The sequence below is a fragment of the Dermacentor andersoni genome, chromosome 11 (assembly GCF_023375885.2).
Source record: "Dermacentor andersoni chromosome 11, qqDerAnde1_hic_scaffold, whole genome shotgun sequence".
Taxonomy (NCBI): Eukaryota; Metazoa; Arthropoda; class Arachnida; order Ixodida; family Ixodidae; genus Dermacentor; species Dermacentor andersoni.
The window spans coordinates 105052266-105071964 of record NC_092824.1 but is presented as its reverse complement, the minus strand read 5'-3'; the positions used below and the strand labels follow the sequence as shown (position 1 = coordinate 105071964).

Below are 19699 nucleotides of genomic sequence, written 5' to 3'. Positions count from 1 at the left end.
GGGGGCTCAACCCAACCTTTCCTGAGGCCAAAGCAACCCAAATAGCGATATGTGAGGTTACAATCACGTATACGCTGTCGCACAGGTTTCGGCGCGACATTGAACATACATACATACATACATACACACACACACACACACACACACACACACATACATACACATACATACATACATACATACATACATACATACATACTTACTCACCAAAGAAGACACACCAACATGCGAGAAATGTCAAGAGCCACTAACAGTTATGCACATATTACTCACATGTACGCAGACTGAAACACACAGACGAACACTTTTGCACAAATTATATCAACTACACATACCTCTACACCCTGCTCTAATTTTAGGTGATGATCCGCTAGTCCCATTATGTGACGTCCGTAAATTTCTACACGACACTGGATTTCTACATAAAATATAGATTAACAAAGCCTTTTCCTTCATAAACTTGATCTTAAAACACCTCGTGTTTGGCGCAGCATAGCCTCAGCCGCTTTTGCGCCAATAAACCCCATTCAACCAACATACATACATACATACATACATACATACATACATACATACATACATACATACATACATACATACATACATACAGGCATACATACATACATACATACATACATACATACATACATACATACATACATACATACATACATACATACGAGGAGCCTCGTCGTACTTCCATTGGTACGACAAGGTAACCAATCGTTCCTAGATCCGGACATGACTTGGAATTCCGAGAAAACTCTCGTAGGAAGCAACCGCGGAACCATTCTTTTAACCTTTTTCTTTCTTTATTCAATTTTATTTCTATTCTTTTTTATTCTTATTTTCATTAATTTTTTTCGAAATGGCACAGCGTCGACTGTGGCGCACGCAGCTAACTGACCAAATCGACTTTCGCAGAGCCTATTTCCTTTGACAGGGAAAACGCACACTTTTGCCCGTGCGCGTGGCAAGACTGATCTTTCCAAGTGTTCAGTTTTGTTTCGACGTCAAAGGACAAAATAAAGAAATAAATAAAATAAAGTGCTCCAACCGGTTTTCCGTTGATATCGGGTAGACATATGCCTTCTCTTCGAGGCACTCGACAGAAAAACACCGAAGACGAGTGGGTTGCAACAGAAGGCATCAAAGTAGACTATAGAGCTATTAAACAAGGAGAAAGAAGTCTAAGTATAGGAGAAGAAAATTCGGTCGAAGGAGTCAATGCAGGACAAAAAAAAAAAAAACAAATGCATTCGAGTAAGATAAAGGAGCCAACGCAAACTGAAGTTGTTAAGAGTAAAACAAAGGAATCAAGGTAAGAAAGAAGTCCAAGGAAGGAATCAACACAGGAAAGGCGGAATTCGAGTAGAATAAAGGAGTCGAAGTAGAGTGAGGAGATCAAACTAGAAAAAAAAAGTATTCAAAGTAGAAAAGATGGAGTCCGCTAGAAGGAAAGAGCAAATGTTGGAAAAAAAAGATATTTAAGTGGAAAAAAAAAAGCTAGCGCACGAGGAGTCGAGAAATATTCAAACTAGAAGAAAGCAATCAAAATGCAGAAAAGAAAAAGTACGAGGCGACGGAGCCGAACACGGACCAAAGGCCGCTTCGATCTGCAAGCCGGAAAGGATCGATTCGCGAGCTTCGTCGCAGATTGTTTTCCCGACGATTGGGCAGTGCTATAAGCTCCCGATGCATGTGCGTCTGTGCGCGTTTGCACAATGCGTTCTTGCCGAGCTGTTTCTGTCGAGCTGCAGCAAGAACAAAAGTGGCGTCTGTGCAACGCGAGCCTTTTAGGTCGCAGTTTACGCTTCGCGCGGTCGTCGTAAAGCGTGCTTGGCTCGTCTCCTGGATTGTTCCCGGCGCTGATCACCTCGCCGCGGCCGTTTGGCGAATCGTTCGTACAACAACACTTCCCTTGTATTAACATTTTTATATATATGTATATATATTTTTCTTTCGTTGGTACACACACACGCAAGAAGGGTGCACATCTGACTAACATCACCCGTATAAAATGGCCGTGCCGCTGTAGTGTGGATACCGCGAATTTTTACGAACGACAACTGCGTACTTTGTTTGCATTGACAGAAGCACTGCTCACCCCATCATCATCTCCATCATCATCATCATCTTCTTCGCCAATTGAGCATACGCCCAATTAAAATATGAAATAAGTGTGTGGACCAGGAAATTTCCTGGCGGCTAACAGAGTGTTGGGTAAAAAAAAAATATTACTGACATCTGAATAGTTTACTTCCTGTTATATCCGCTTTATCTTAGTTATATTATTAGCGTACCTTACTTTTGTGCTCCCCATTCTTTGCGTATTTCTACATTCAAAAAGTCCCCGCGAAACTTATTTAGAATCCGACATGCCCCTACGATAATTTCACTTGGGTATAATTGTTGTTCTGGGCAAAACATATGTGCAATCTCAAGGCACCTAACGAATACTTAGTTGTTTGGCCCAATTCATGGTTCTCAGTAATACTGGGTAAAAAGAATGTAGACCTATCTGTATTACCAGTTCGTAATACATACGCACCAGCGATGTATTCCATGGAGAGAGAGATAATCCTTATTTCTGAACGACTGTTAATCTGTACGGAGCAATAGCCAGGTAAGAATGCGGCGTAGTACGAAACACCGGATACATAACGAAATCGTCAACATTTTGCGGCAGAAGAGGCGATTGCGAGGTACTTCCACGGTATCTATAGTATAAAGGAGTTGCCGAGTCTCGTCTGCCCGCACCTCGATAAGGCAACGTCGCGAACAGTTATACAATTAAAGCCGGTTTAGCGAGGTTCCCAATTTATCGAAGTTCCCCATTTAATGAAGCTCTCAATTTGACGAAGTTACCGTCTGACCAAGTTGCCGGTGGAAAAGGTCAACTCAAAAGACAAGCACGTTAGTCAGTTTGGTGTGTAATAATTATGGAAAGAGACCAACGTACACCCCTTACTATAAGACGTACATCTGAAACCCGGTTTAGCGTGGCTCCCGATTTAACGAAGTTCTCCACCTAACGAAGCTCTCGATTTAACGAAGTTACTGTTGTAACCTGGTTGTTGGTGGAAAAGTCCCAACTCCGCAGAGTTTGCAGACTGGTCACATTGGTATGATCGTATTTGTGGAAACTTGCCGCCAACAATACAAGGGGTGGGAGAGCGACAGATATAAGGTACAATACTAGGATACAATTAGCAAAGCTTCGCGTGTCCAATCAGCTTTCATCTCCCTTATTTCCGTGCAGTTTCCATTACCATTAGAAAACTGACTTCTTTATTTTTTCCCCTCTACAATAAGAAGCCCTATCTGTCGCACGCACACTCTGAATATACCTGCGAATGCCGAAATTTCTATCTACCCCGATTCATCGAACGGTCGATTAAATCACACGCAGCTTCTGCAAACTTCGCAAAACCGCGCTTCCGTATTTTCCTTACGCGAGACGTTCCCCGAACGTTATACAAACACGGTGTTCTTGCAATGGCCTATAGACATTTCTTTTCAACGCGTATGTGTGGTACCACCCCGTATAGACTATAGGCACCTTATGTGCTGTGTCATTGCTTACGCGGTCTGCATGAGTGTGTGTTTGTGTGTATCAGCCGGTCTCCCTTTCTCTTGCAGCTCCTAGTCATAATATTTCTGATGACCTCGTACGGGTGCTCACTGGTGGGGCTCTGTCATCCAAAAACGGTAGGCCACGCGCATGTGTGCATATAATGTGCCGTGAATATCCAAGATATGCGCACAATTTTTTTTTCTTTAATGTTCTACGTGTTGACACGTCCGTTGTGCTTGCACGTCCTGTGTATATATTGTCTAACCTAGAAGAAAAAGAAAAGCATCGGCTGCTCGTCCATATTTGTCAGCACCCGACCGCTTTATGTGCGTGTGTATCTACGTGTCTTGCTTTGCAATACTGTTTGTCGTGAGCACTTCTCGCTTGTATGAAAAACTTTTTTTTTCTCGAATAAGATTTTTTTCGGCATGTCTGTTTGCTAATACGTTGTTCATTGTCTTGCTTTTCTCACGCAGCTTGACGCTAGCACGTACGTAGTGAAGTAAGCATGTGCAACCGTAGTTGAAACTTAGTCAACTTAGCGGCTCTTCTAGCTGATTTTGTACAACCAGATGTAAATTTGTTTATAAGTCTACTAAACATTAAGAAATGCAAAATCTGTAAAAATAGATAAAAAATATACTGATTAACTTATGGATTGATTCATCTATTGTTCACTGGACAGTACTGAAGAGGAGAGGGCTGCAAAGTGTTCGCAAAGCAGAGGAAAAAAAAAACTCAACAAATTATTTGAAATCCTACTGTATTACGTCCCAGAACCGAGATATCATTATGAGTGGGGGGGGGGGGGGGGGGGGCTGTGGTTTAATTTTGACAACCCGAGGTCCCTTCAACATTTGTCCAATGTACAGTGCACGGTAGTTCTTGCATAACACCCCCCACCCACCCACCCGTGGAAAAGCGGCCGCAGAGGCCGGGGATCGAACGCGGGACCTCGCAATTAGCGCCTCAACGAATCCTGTTGTCTGTCGTCCACTTTCTGTTGGCTACACGCGGGTTATGAGAAAACAGCCAGACAGGAGACGTCGAGACCGGCTGCCGCCATGGAAAATGTCCTAAAAAAAAAATGGAGCCCTCGCGGTTTCCCCGCGGGTGGCGCATTCTTGTAGTCAGTGCTTAACCATTCGTGATTGTCCCAGAAACAAAAACAAAAGAAAACACGAATTCGCTCATTTTGTATACGCTATCTGATCTCACAAAAAACGCCCACAAAGAAGCCAGGTGATTCAGACAGCACGCCTTGTGCCTTTTCTGCACGCACGCAATGCGCAGCGGAGGCAAAAGTAGTGTAGAGCATTCACGGCGCACACGAAAAGACTTTTAGTGCGGCCTTTTGTCTATGCGGTCCCTTTCGCTCTTATTGCATCGAGCGGCAGTGAAACCGGTTTATCACCGCGTGTAACACGGGCTGTACAAAAAGAAGAAAAGAACTATCTCGACGTTCGTCCTTTCGCGCTAGTTCCTTTTACGACGCCTTATACAGCCGCACGCGAAACTCTCTCATTCTCAACACCTATGCAACACGGGCGGACGGGGAGTGAATCGCCAGAAAAGGTCTTTATTGAAATCTCTGGCTATTACCGGAGGTGTAGCGAGGCGAACGTTATGTAACACCCCGTACGTCATTTCCTGCGCTGGCCGCACGCGGCCAAATCAAACATTCTGGAACGCGATTTCTTCGTTATCAGCGTCGCAACTTCTCGCTCGCTGAGATAAACCGCTCCTTATCACCCCTCGACGGGGGAAGCAGTCAAAAGAAAGTGCTGTTCAGTGTACAAAGCAGTAACGCCAAAAAGCTTGCGCAATCACGGCGAACTCGCACCATCAAGGACAGGGAGAGTTAGTGTGTGTTTAACAAATTACCGTTTAGCAGAAATACCGCGATACCAGAGACGCACACGCGAGCGGTCGCACTAGTGGCGCCACGTTGCGGCACAGGGTTTAACCAGAGAGGGTGCAGAGGTATTAAGTATACAAGTGAGCAACCACATTCTACTTGGCTGCTGGCATCTAAGGTGTCGACAGAGACGAAATAATTACCGTGCTTTTTATTATTATTATTATTATTATTATTATTATTATTATTATTATTATTTTCCTACGAGAGAACATCCACAGAAAACGAAAATGTATCGAACGCGTCGTAGTTGGACGAATCGTCGCAAGAAGTCGCTACCAGCGCTGTTACCGCCTTCCGCGCCTACCTAACGTGTGTCCGGATAAGATGAAGGTCGTATTTAAAATAGCACGCTCGTAAAAAGCATGCAACCCGAAAAGCGTGCTATCTAACGACTCGTCCGATCGACTCAGAGTGGTAGTCTACGCGGGTGGGCGCCTCCATTCAAAAAATATATTGGAACAAAAGGAAAAAAATGTAGAGGCGAGCCTATATATGGATTGAACTCGCTGCGACAGACGACATCGACGAACACAACCGCGAAAACCGCGAATCCATAGCAGAAACTCGCGAAAAAGACCCACCGGTCTCGAAGCGGGTCCCCACCATCAAGACGTAATAAAAGAGAGGGTGGGTTCGGAAGACGAGTTTTGGAAGTCATCCGCCCCTCCAGGCGCCGCCGCGGCGTCGTGGGCGTCGCAAATGCGGCGGCATGCAAAAGCGATTCCCGACCGCCCGATAAGGAACTGGTTCGATATCGCGCTATGCTTTCCCTCTCTCCGGTCGACGCGACAGCGAGGACGTTCGCTTTCGTCTCGTAATCTCTCATTCAACCGGCACGATGTGGAACGCGAGCTAGAGCGCTCGAGACAGCGGCGCTACAAAAGTGATAGCGCGAATTATTTTAGTGTTACGTTTACGAAACAACTCAAAAAGAAGGGGGAGAGGGGGAGGGTAATGACCTCGCATTCTTTGGGCGTTGGTTTGCGGAGCTCGTTTGGGTTGCAGCGCTCGACAATCGGACGTCGCACGTTTTAAAGCGATGCTTTCTTCGCCAACTTTCCCGGACTCTCCTGACCGTGGCCACCGCCGATGCTGCTGCTGCTGCTGCTGCTGCTGCTGCTGCTGTCTTGCCGAGTAGCTCATACTTTACATAAGAAATTGAATTACGTGCCCGATTGGTTGGATCGAACCTATACGGTCTCACAGCACAGCTAGTATCCCGTTGCTCTAGCCATTGAGCCATATAAATACTTGTATAGTGCGAACGCCATGACTGGCTCTTTTGAGATGGTCGCACGCGTGTTTCACATTGCGCAACATGGTGACGCGGGAGCACATGCGCGCACATGCCAGTTTACTTGATGCCAGAGACGCAGGAATTAAAATGGACAAATTAATAGCATTTGATCAACTGCTTCACGAAAGCAATTCCCTTCACAAATTTTAACATGTGTGTTGAATCTGCAGACTTTCGCTTCTTTCTTTTTTGCTTTAGTTTATTAACGCCTGCGCCAAGAAGACGATACTGAACGAAATTTATACCCGTTGTATGCGGGAGCGCTTAAACGCAAAAAGAAAAATCCTAAAGATGGAGTCTAAGTAATTTAATGTCACTGCTTTATCGCGAAGTTCTGATGCGAGCGTGAATTTCGTGAAGTTGCGACAGCGAAAATACACGGCAGTTTCGCATAGTTTTGCTCCTCAACGCGTAAGGGCGACGCCAGCTACTCTCACCGTAAACTCGCGAATGCGTGTGTCAAAAACTGATACTACAGTCTCGGAATTCTTACCAAGACATATTCCTTCACCGCTCGCCGGCTTCACTCACCCAACTGCAACGTGTGTCCTAGAGTAATTATATAAAGTTTAGTTAGAGACTAGACGGTTAGATAACGCGGTCAATCGTTGACCGAGAAATTTCTTAGACCACTGGCAAAAATAATGAGCCCACGGAAACCTTTTCCTTCTTTTTCTTTTCATTTATCTAGAGTGCTCCAGAATTACTTAAAATCTAATCTAAAACTCCTGCTTTATTTGTATTGTTAGGCAGCGAGCCGACAAGGGACGGGTCAGTCCGTAGCCAAAGGCTTTGAGAAGAGGGACACGCCGCCTTCGTGCAGTCGACCTCCTTGTCGAAGCGTTTAGTTCGGGCTGACGTTCCCTTTGTTCTCACACTGTCGATCAATTGGACTCTATCTTCCTGTGACCCCTTTGTATTGTTAATGCATAGCGAAAAAAAAAAAGAAAGAAAGAATAACAAGAATGCGACAGACACGAGCGCTTACTTCCAACTATATAGGTTATTGAAGAACGTCTTGGACTTGTACATATATGTCCCGTATTGGCACATGCAAAAAGATAGAATAATTTCTTGATCTATTCAGCTAATCGGACATGTACACATCAATCCAGGCGAAACACTGGTCCAAATTAAGGAAGATAGATGCTTGAAATGACGAACAGTGTGTCGAAAAAGATGCGTCTCTGGAGCCGACGTTCCGACATGGACTTGTCCTCGTCATGACGAAGGCCCATTGTCCCCATGTCGAAACGTTGGCTAAATAGGCACATCTTGTTTCACCATGCACTATTCATACGTCAATAAAAGGCATTCGTCAATAAAAAACTGCCTTTTCTTTCAATGCGTTTTGCGCTGTACCTACAGCCTATAATCTGCCTATACCAAACGGCATGTCCACTTCGTCGATGAGCCCCGAAAGCCTTGCAAGTCGGGTATACTTTCGTGACATATTCTGTTTAATAAGTCACGTGCCCGCAACTGGCGGGCACTGCCCCTCTATATAGCCCACTGTGCCTTAATTTGGCAACTCCAGAATTGTATTTCGCTTCAACACACGCAATAAAGACTGTTCTTGTTGTTGCAAGGCTCGATAACGTAAATTCAGAATTGCGCTGCTATTACCTTTGATATTACTGGTACTAGAAACCCTAGCATATACAGCCTGTTGGTGCACGGTACAGGCAACTCCCGTGTGTGTGTGCCCAGAGAATAGGGCCAAACGTAATTTCACGCTAATGTTTGGGCGACAGTCAATCCGGCTGGTGCGCGAAGAGAGTGCGTGCTCAGGCGAGCATCAACTGCACGGGACGTATGTACATACGAAAGTATGGCTAAGAGAGAACAGATGACAGCGCGTACAAAGGACGCGTTTATACATCGACTGCTCGGACAGGTGCGCGCCAGTCAGCCTCGTCGCAGTTTTTTTTTTTTTTTTACTTGCAGCGATCTTGTTTTAAAATTCAAATGTGGTGGCACTTCAAACGTTCTCACGTGCCTCGCCCTCCCGCCTGGAAGCGATTAGGTTAGAGACGACGCGAGAGGACTGAGCTCGCACTTACAAGAAAAAAAGAAAAGATACAGAGGAATTGTAAGACGCTAAGTGGCATTGGAAAAACTATAAGCTTCTAAAATAGCCACGTGTGGAGTATCACGACCCATACGGGACAGAACGCAAGGAAAAGCACCGCGCGGATAAGAAAAACATGAAAACAGCGAAAGGCTGACGCCGCGCCGCCCGAAAGTTGTCGCACCTGTTCGCCATCTGTGACATCGTCGTCGTCATGATGTCGCCACCTCTTGCAGTTTTATGCGGCACTTAAGGACTTCGTTTTGAGTGGACTTGCATCTTCCCTTTCACATTTGCGCGCCGATTACGCGGCTTGAACTACTGCGAGTTAACGTGGACCATACAGAGATTACTTAGCCTCTCTCTCTCTCTCTCTCTCTCTAAATATATATATATGCGCTATTCTCAAAACGCCGCCGCAACGATCGGGAGTCGTGCCTGCGACCTCGCTGTGGTCAGAACCAAGTCGCTTGCGAAATAGTAGCGCTGGTCCTCGGGAAGTACTATGTCAAATGTTCCATGGCGGAACCCGGTTGCGGTCCGGTTCGACATAAATCCGCGCGGCGGCGCTGCGATCATTAGGTCTATCATACGCTTAGACTCACCCTGACATCTACGCATACCACATCCTAGTGCCACCACTCTATATCACAAAGCACATTGCTTCCAATCGTTCTCTCTCTCTTTCGAAATTAACTCGGAAACGACAGGGTAAAGAAGTTTATTCCGGTTGTACAGTCAGGTTCGTGCCCAGAAGGGCCCAATTCATAACCGTGCCGTCAGCTTTCGTGAACGTTGGCGCCAAGTTGGTCTGCACTGTCGTGTCTCACAGATGACGAAGAGAGTGCGTTTCGAACAGCCTCGAGTTGTCACGAAAATCCTGGACGTACAGCATCAAACTGCCAGCCTCAACGTGCCGGCAACACCACGTGGTATACCGCGTGATGTTGCACCTTCACGCCTGCGTTCTAGCATTGAAAACTTTTTTTTTTTACCATAGCAGGCGAATGAAGCGCTATTTACTTTCTCCAAGACCCTGGAAATTGAGACTTGGATCGGAACCGATACCCGAAAGAAAAGAAATTAGAGTCCTAGGTCTTTTCATCCACCAGCGTCGGCTGGCGACGACCACGCTCGACAAACTAAAGAAGGTGGGAGAGCAGGTGGGCCGAATGGTCCGCAGAGTCTCGAACAAGAAAGGGGGACTGCGAAGCAAAGACGCCTTGCGGCTGGCCAATGCCTTTGTAACAAGCAGAATCCTGTACTCGACCCCCTATCTCCGCCTCAACAAACACGACCAGAACATCATCGAGGTGATAATACGCAAAATGGCGAAGAAGGCCCTCGACCTCCCGATAACCACGTCTAACCTGAGACTCCAAGGTCTGGGTATGACGAACTCCTTCGATGAACTTAGAGAAGCCCACCTCACAGGTCAATACACGCGATTATCGCAGACGCCGTCAGGACGCCGCCTTTTGGCCCGTCTGCACATAGAACACACGACTCTAACCGAGGAGAGAGTAAGACTCTCTCAGGAATGGCGTTACGCCCTGCACGTAAGACCACTCCCAATTAAGATGTCCAGGGACGACCACGAGGGTAGACGCAGGGCCAGGGCAGAGGCCTTAGCTCACCACTACGGAAGGAAACCCGGGGTATACTACGTGGACGCATCCGGCCCGCACCATGGCGGGTGGTACACGGCGGCAGTGATCCACGAGTCCAAAACGGTGAACGGGCTCACCTTCAAAGCCCGAAGCGTCACTCAAGCAGAGGAAGTCGCCATCGCTTTAGCGGCAACACACTCCGATTCCAAGACAATCATAACCGACTCGCGAGGGGCGTGTCGGAACGTCCAACAGGGCTGGGTCCCGTACCTGGCCTACCGGCTACTGCAAAATAGCTCGTACGTAGGAGGTCCATCCCACCGCTTCATAGTCTGGGCTCCGGCCCACTCGGGGCTAGGAGGAAACGAGGCAGCAGATGCAGCCGCCCGCGCGCTCTCTAACCGGGCAACCTCGTCCCCCGCCTCCTCTGAAGAAGTAGCGGAAGCCACGCCGACCTACACTTACAAAGAAATAACACAATTATACAAAGATAGACATAAACTGTACCCCCACCCGTGTAAAGGATTAACGAGAGCGGAGGAACGCCTGTTCCTCCGCCTTGTCACGAACACCATGATGTGCCCGGCCTCGCTAAAGCACTTTGACCCTGCCTTCTCCGGGGAGTGCCCGCACTGTGGGGAGAGGTCCTCGGACCTCTACCACATGGTGTGGGCGTGCCCCTCCAACCCTGCTTTTACTCCACACCCAAACCCCACCCGGGAGGACTGGGAGGCGACCCTACTCGCCTGTTGCGACCTGAAAGCCCAAAAGGCGATGGTCGAACGAGCTATGGCGGCAGCGGAAGCCACTGGGGTCCCGTACTAGGGACTCCACCTAGTGTTTGTGAGGGGAAGGGCACTAAGCCTGACTCCAGAGCACCCTCCATGTAACTCCCTCTTTTCAGAGGAAATAAACGTTTTTACCACCACCACCAAGACCCTGGAGACGCCTGCTTTTAAGCATCGAACCACAAGACGTGTTCTCTTCGCTTTCGTCCAGGGCTCGCGTCTATAAGGGGGCGCGAATATTCTAAACTTTCTAAATATTCTAAACATTTCGCCAATAGGTTTTGAATATATCACGATCATCAACTGTGCTCAATCAAACACGACATTGGAGGAAAAGCGCCACAAATTTCATCTACATTATGTATATCCGCGGCCACAGCATACTGGCATAAGTTACGCAGTGATACAAGTTAAGCATGGGAGCAGGCTACATCGCCCACAGGAGTCAGACTATATATACCTGCTGAACAGCAATGATTCGCACTCTTCCAGGAGCCTTGTTTACGCGACCAATTGACTGCACATTATTTCTCCCCTAACGTTCCACTTGTGTTTTCAATACGCGAGGCTTCATCAAGTGCGATGTGATGACAGAAACTTGCTAACGTTATCTTATACCACGTTGTGAGCACTTTTCTCATAATATGGTGAAAACGGCATTCAATTATTTGAAAACTATTCGAAAAGGCATCTGACCCTCGGTTCTATTCGCCTCTGGTACTATTCAATTCGTATGCAATTCGGTGTAAAAAAAAAAAATGAAACAATTGACAATTCGCGCACCCGTACTCGCGTCGCGCTTTCGGCGATGTCCGAAGCTCGTTCCATCTACTTCGTCTCTCTCTCTCTCTCTCTCTCTCTCTCTCTCTCTCTCTCTCTCCCCCCCCCCCCTTGTTCATGCGCGTGCTTTCTTCGATACTGCGCTGTCAATATGAATGCACACCAGCGAAGCCGAGATGTAGCGGCGTCACAACGCTTCATTCCGCGGCGGCCATGAGCGTTGCGAACACTGCTAGGCGGGCGCGCACGCCCGATTGCAACCGCTGCAGCAACGGAAACGGAAGCGAAAGACGCACGTACAAAACGCTCGCCAATAGCACTCTCGTTGTTTCGTCTTGCCCACAGCACCCTGCGTATTGCGCTACTTCATCCCTGACAATGTCGAAAGAGAGAGCGCGCCAAAAGCCTCACTGCCATTTAACTAGGGAAACCGTTAGGCACTCCTCCCTCCCTCTCTCTCTCTCTCTCTCTCTCTCTCTCTCTCTCTCTCTCTCTCGTTGAACGTAACAGGTCCGCGACGCGTGATTCCGGCGGCTATAGATAACAGCGCCGGCTGCTCCTTAGAGGAGCAGCCGGATGCTCCTCATAGATGAACCACACTGCACAACTCCCGTGTGCCACCACGCGTACCTAAATGAAGCTGTACATTCTTTTATGCGGGCCGTACAGTATACTTCCGAGGCCGGCCCTCGGAATAGACTAAACAGCCGGCCCCGTCACTCTCGCTCTCTCTATTCAGAAGCTATTTTGCGCCCTCCCAGCGCTTTCTATTCAATGCATCGTTAAATGCATGCAGCGTGTCGGATGCTGGAATTGGGCGCAGCACATGGCAAGAGCATGCGGCGGATGTCGTTCGCAACAACTTCTTTGTGTATAAAGTGCCCGTTCACGTGAAAAAACATAAGTACTATGGACACATGTACAAGATTTCCACAAGTCCTGAACTGTGCATTCACGGTCTTAACCTCTATCATCTGGCATAAAGAGCCTGGAATTAGGGAAGAAGAAACGGGCTTGTACTGACCAAGGAATGCGTAGAGCGTATTACCGGTGTTACGAAACGCGTTAGAGATGTGTGACAATGTGTTAAGACTACGGTGTTACAAAATCGGTACTACAAAATATGGGTGCCACGGGAAGTAAATCGGGAGTTGAGGACGGCAAGGAATTAGGTGGTGTGATGAAGTGAGAAAATTCGCAGGCTTTAGGATGGAGTAAGCTGACGTGAGACAAGGGTAATAATTGGAGAACGCTGGGACAGGCCTTCGTCCTGCAGTGGACATGAAGTGATCATGACAATGATGACGATAACCTGTAGGATGCTCACTGACTATTTCAAGATGGAACTGCGTCTACAGCGACACAGTGTCAGTTCCTGCTGACATCACAAGTTCCGCGGTAATCGCCGATTGGCCCTTCACTAAACATTCGCTAATTACTCCTTTAATATGTATATGCTGCAGAACTAAATCCGATCAGTGTTCAGAGCATGCAGACTTATTTGCGATCCCGATAGTGTTCTGAAAGTCCCGGCGCAATACGTCCAACGTGTTGCGCTTATGTTAAGACCCGTTTATAACGCACTGCGAGGCACAAACAGCGGAATGCTGCATTTCGTGACAGATTTCGGGGACGAATATCTCGGGAAATACTCTGGAATGACCTTAATCTCGGCCGTTGGCTTGTTTTCGACAACAGCGGGCTCGCGAAAAAAGCCTGGCGCCATGTACCTGGGTTCTTTCGACGAACGATAACGTCGGTGAGTTCGTCGTACACGTATTTGGCACGATTCCCGTTGTAGCAAACTCTCGGTATAGCGAATGTACTGCCTCAGCCAGGTCGGTTTACTATGACGGAGTTCCTTACTGTATACGGGTACGCACACCGGGTGCGAACTGCAACCTGCATGTGATGTTGCCTCCAATCGTAACGAACTTGTGCGGTGCAGACTCGCGAAACTTCCATTATACAAATGTCCTTCGTGATTAGCCATCGCCGAGCCTATGGCCTGGTTACCAAGCTGATCGCTATCAACAAAAGGGCCTGAACTCCAGCCAACGGGGAAACGTTCTTACGCAACAAAAGTTAAGTATAGTAAAGACTCGCTATGAAAAAAAAAATTCAACACGATGTGAACTCGACTTCGTTATAAGCGGTGTTTCGTTAAAAGGGAAGACTCTCTAAAAGACTTACGTAATGCGTATTTACCCGTCGAAGTTAACACGAATAAACTCAAAGGAGCCACCGTGGATTACGCACCGAGCGATCCCGTGTGAATTTCCCACTTTTGCACTTCGTATCAAGCGGACTCTGACGCCACTTCCGTCTATATAGAACGCACTGCAGTCGGGACCACGACAAACTTCGAGTAATGCGATGTTTCGAATAAAGCGACTTCGTTATAACGAGGGACTATCGCACGTAAGAGAAAGCGACCGCAACAGCTACTGCGCACACTCGTTTTTCACAACGCTGTATACACATCTCTCCGGAGGCACACGTAGAGCATGCTGCACATTACTGCGGCACATCGGCCGGGAGCTTATGATGCATGCATTGTTTTCGAGCGACGCCCGTTATGGAAGCTTCAGAATAGGCACCGAGCACAGGCCGGGCGAATCGAAAAAGCGGTCCCACCCACCTCTTTTGTTCTTGGTTGCGTCGTCTTGCGACGCTCACTTCGTCAGCGCCGGGAATGTATATACGGCGGCGAGCGCGCGAGCGAGCGACCTGTCACATCGCTTTGTTCGTGGCCGACGTACGACGGCCCACGTGGCGGCGCGGTCATTATCGTTGCCGTCATCGTTCCCCTGCATTGTCCAGAGGAAGCTTCCTTCTCCAGGCTTGCCTTATACGCAGACGTCTCCGTGAGTTCCATGCGTCTCCCAAGCTACGCGACAGTAATACGCACGCCGGTCACATCGTATCCTGCACAAAGTTGCTGGCGCATAATTTATTTGTTATAGTTTGCCAAAGAAAAAAAAAACAAATTCAGTGAAAAAATGTGGATGCCTTTTAACCCATTTTTGGTGAGATGATTTCCATAGGAACCAATATCTTACGGGAAATATCCCACATCGAGAAAAACAAAGATGCTTGCACAAAATCCGAGTGTCAGCAGTGCTAATTGCATAATTTGTATGCTTTGCGCCGTAGATAAACACGGCCCTCTACGTTGGGTGGCACAAAAATGGTCTTCAAATAATTCTTTGGCCACATTTCACGCCATTATGATTGTGAACTGAAGGTCCGAAGAAGACGCTGTGTCGTGACCTCACAACACACGCCACAACGCAGTATGTGGTCACGTGGAAGCAGGTCACTGCGACGTTTCGACACTCGCTTTCGCACACTCGGTCGTCCGCTATGCTGCCATTTCGGACCTCGCCTAACGAGAGAGAGAGAGAGAGAGAGAAGAAAAAACTTATTTTTACGCCAGCGTCCGGCGCTCACCTACCGAGTAGCAGCATACATACGAGGCGACCGAGAGAGCGGGAGCGAGCGTCAAAAACGTTGCACTGTCCTCGTCCCACGTGACCACATACTGTGTCGTAACGTCACGACACAGTATCCTTTCCGGCAACCGAAACCAGCTGTTGGAAAGGTACTATATTACGTTATTTACGATGCTCTCACGCCTGTCACTACTTTGTTCAGAGTTCAGAGGTCAAGGGCCTTCACTTAACACGCAAACGCGCACACACAAACAAAATGAACGGTCGAAAATATCGTGTCAGTACCCCTTGAATTATTCGCTTCATCCTGGTTCGTTCGAAGCTCTTGGACTGTGTGCCGCTGTATACACAAGCAGCTTCTTGTACTTGGCACACTTGGATTACCCTTTACCCAATGCCCCAGGAGAAACGCTTTAGTTGCAACGCACTCGAAGCTCTCAGACGTCCACTTATACACAACGCAGGAGAAGCGCATCGATTGTGTTGCCTCTGCAGAGCTAGGCACAACGTGAGTGTTTTCTGTTGCCGGCGTAGAGATAAGGCGAGACAGGTTAGGTGCGTTGACGAAAGAAGAACGCTAGTCAGTCCACAGCCAGAGAAGGTGACTCGAGCCGTAATCTCCAGCAGGCGAGCGTGCAACGAACGTTGTTTACCGCGTATCGAGAGGTCTCATCCAGCAAACGCTGAAAGACGCGGCTTGCCCCCAAAGGCTATAGAGAGATTTATGTTAGGCGCATGGAGATGTTGGGGCCCCCTAGCGCTTCGGGGCCAGTCTACACATGTGCAGTGCCGAGTCCCCAAGCGCTAGGGGACCACAACGCCCTAAGGGCGCCCCTAATCTAAAACTCTCTAAAAGCCCGTTTCACAAGGTGCGATTTTGACTGCGTTTTCGCACGTGCGAATTCGCAGATGCAGCAAATGGGCCGTCGGACCCTTCGTGCGTGCGATTTTTCGATGTTCGCAGTGGTGAACTACTCTCTGCGAAAACGCACGTGAAGCAAGGACGCGGAACCAATCGCAACGTGGATCGTAGACACGTCACTGTGGCCTTCCTACTTAATTTTTGTTTCGGTAAAGTAACGCGCTCAAACACAAAGAACTTTCACGAAAACAGTTTCTAAGTTAATTTACTTTGTTCTTGCCGAAACAAGCTGACGCCAAGAACAACTCAACCATCCGCTAGGTGCTCGAAAATGCCAAAAATCGCAGCTGCCGCACGGGGTGCATGTGAAATGGCAATGCGAAGTTCGCATTTGCCGAAATCGTACCGTATATGCAGCCGGACGTCCCTGAGCGAAACGTCGCGCACTGTGCTCATTGCACCGACTGTTTAGATTTTGAGGCAGCTGGGCAGACGTTGCCCAGTTTTCTTGAGTGGACTTTATTGTGAAGAAAGGCAAAGTTTCCCTAATACGTCTCATCGCTCGGTTTCCTTGATTCCTTTTGTACGTGTTTCGGCCGCTGTTCGCTGCTCCATATGCCTACGAACTTTTTCCGGAAACGCTGCCATAAATGGTCGGGCAAACTGTGTGAAAAAAAAGTAATTTCACATATGCCGTCCAGACTGTGTGTGGAAAAACGTGGTTAATACGCTTGTTTCTTTATATTGGTCGCCCGTTAACCCTTGAACACAGTTGTTCGAGAGTGAGTGAGTGAGTGAGTGAGTGAGTGAGTGAGTGAGTGAGTGAGTGAGTGAGTGAGTGAGTGAGTGAGTGAGTGAGTGAGTGAGTGAGTGAGTGAGTGAGTGAGTGAGTGAGTGAGTGAGTGAGTGAGTGAGTGTGAAAAGTCTGCACCCTTCGGGGTTTGTCCCCAGACACTATTCGCCATCTACACTGCGTAACTTTCCTTTCTTTAACGCTGCGAGCCCGGTACTTTCAGGTTACGAACCGCAAGCGCGTATCTTCGTGACACAGTGTTCTTGACATAAGAGTAGTGAGTGCAGAGTGTTAAAGCGAAAATCAACGCTGTGAAGGCGGCTAGAAAGCGAAACTGTAGACAAGTAGAACGATTGCACATTGCGACGTAGCTTGGAATTATTCACCTGGCGGCATTCGCATGCACTTCGCCTAATGTTTAGCCTCAGACGTTTCAACAGGCTGCGACTTCGTGCACGTAGAAAGAGTGAACCAGAGAGAAGTGCACTTAACCACACTTTCGCCGCGCCTCGTACGCACGCTACTTCTTTTCAGGAGTCCTCACTATACGTGGCCTTCCCATAACACCGTCGCAACACAAATCAGTTGCTAGGCGGGTTCTTCTTTTGCATACGAAAGTGTTGTTACGTCACTCCCTGTCTCGTATGCTGCAGTTGCCGCTTCCCAGCAATATCAGCTTATGCAACTGTAATCTTTACCGGGAAACGCTTGCGGCATGCACTGTGCGCGAAGGCGAGCTTTCTGGTTCTTTTCTTTTATTCGCCCGCACGGCCGGCGCCGCCGCCGCGGAGGCGAGCGCCATCTGGTGGTGCTGCAAGGAACCCAGTAGCGCACGCGGCGCACCTGCCGAGTTTTTGCCTACGGACACGACAAACCCATTGAGAGGTAGAGCTGTACAGCTTCGCCGAAAAAAAAAATGTCAGCAACATTAGCTGACAACCATTGTTTGGTGACAGGATGTGCCCCACTTTTAGAGTGCAGCGTAGAGTTAGCATTCGGGTGCGGCGTTAGAGAACCCCATGTGGTCAAATTCAACACCGGCTTTTCTGATACGGCGTCTCTCCCAACCGACGTGCTGCCTCGGGACGTTCCAATAAACCAATACGTAAACAGGCAAACTCAGTCTGCATAGAGTCCAAACACAATCTATAGACCACCGAAGTTAATTTCCTGTAAGCGCGCGTAACAGCATGCATGGACGTTTCCGCGATGACAGTGACCAGCAGCCAAAGTGAGCGAGAGTCCACACACTAGAGCGGCATGGCCGCCGCCGCTGGCGGCGGCGACTTAATTCGCAGCACTCGTTTAGAGGTCGCCGCGTACGAGCGAGCATTGCTGCGCGTCCGGCGGAATTTCCCCTTTCGGAGGGGAAAAGAAAAGCGGTCTGCACAACTGCTCGTACCGGGTGTAGTCGGTTCTTCTTGCGACACGTGTGCGGTGGTCTTTGCGAGACCGTGGACAAGGCGCGGCAAGCGCGAGCAAAATCGAAAATTTCCCTATGAAGACGTTTTCTGCCTTCTCGTTTCGTTCGCGCGTCATCGTTTTAATTTTGTTGCGATAGCAGTTATGTGGACACGCCCGGATATGACTAATGGCTCATCAACGGCAATTAATTTTGCGATGACTATATGAACTGTCCTTTTCTTTTTCTTGTCTTTCTTTATTTCTTTTTTACGAGAGGAATACAAACGTTCGTTTCCCCTATGATGCCTCCCGTCGTTTTTTTTTTTTATTACCACAAAAATGTCACTTTGCTTCCTCTGACTTTTCTTTCGAATCTAAGTATGTTCAATTCCTTCGAATATACTATTACGGAGCAATACACAGGATGTACGTTATCACAATTGCTAAGTCAGCCTGTTTATGCAAGAAGAAAAAAATAATGTACGTTCATTTGGTCCATAACCAGCTTCCCAAGTGCCCATCATAATTCAGCAAGTAGCTGCAAGCATACTGAAATAATATTCTTAAAATGCTCGAGCATTTCTTTCCCTACGGGTACACCCGCGCTTTGTTGAATCTGGGTTTCTGGCCTTTCTATGTGCTTTCTATGGCTCCGCAGACGGCGACACAATGTTGTCTGACGAGCACAAACTGCGCATGTCGGAGCAACGGTACCGCTTATATAACGACACACAATGATGGATGTCCGTGACGACTATGTGACGGCACTATGAATGCTTATGATGATGATGATGACCCTCGGTGTTTATGATGTTGACGACGATGCTTATATTCCACGGTGATAATGACGTGGTGACATCTTCGCTTTCCACGTGATTAGATGATGCCGATGACGGTGCCCGTTAGGGTGGGGATGACGTTATTCTCACGACGATGGCGATGACTATAACCAGTCTTCTTCACTCAAACGCTATCGCTGACATCGTCAGTCATCGGTATAGATGGTTATACCGGGATTGCTTTGGCAGCACAAGTTTCCCCTTCACAACTGTTTCCTATATTCAGATGCAGAATATATATATACGCATCCAGTTCTTTGTTTTTTTTAACATTCGCGCTTCCCTTAAAAAATAAATCCCAA

The 19699-nt window shown here is 47.9% G+C and overlaps 1 protein-coding gene across 1 annotated transcript in view; it reads left to right on the top strand.

The window, feature by feature from the left end:
• The window catches only part of LOC126539007 (gamma-interferon-inducible lysosomal thiol reductase-like), a 77932-nt gene that overhangs the window by 41576 nt on the left and 16657 nt on the right, over positions 1 to 19699 (top strand). The window contains exon 2 of the mRNA XM_050185695.1: positions 3643 to 3711. Coding sequence (XP_050041652.1) covers positions 3643 to 3711 — 69 coding nt within the window. The remainder of the gene's footprint in view (positions 1 to 3642; positions 3712 to 19699) is intronic.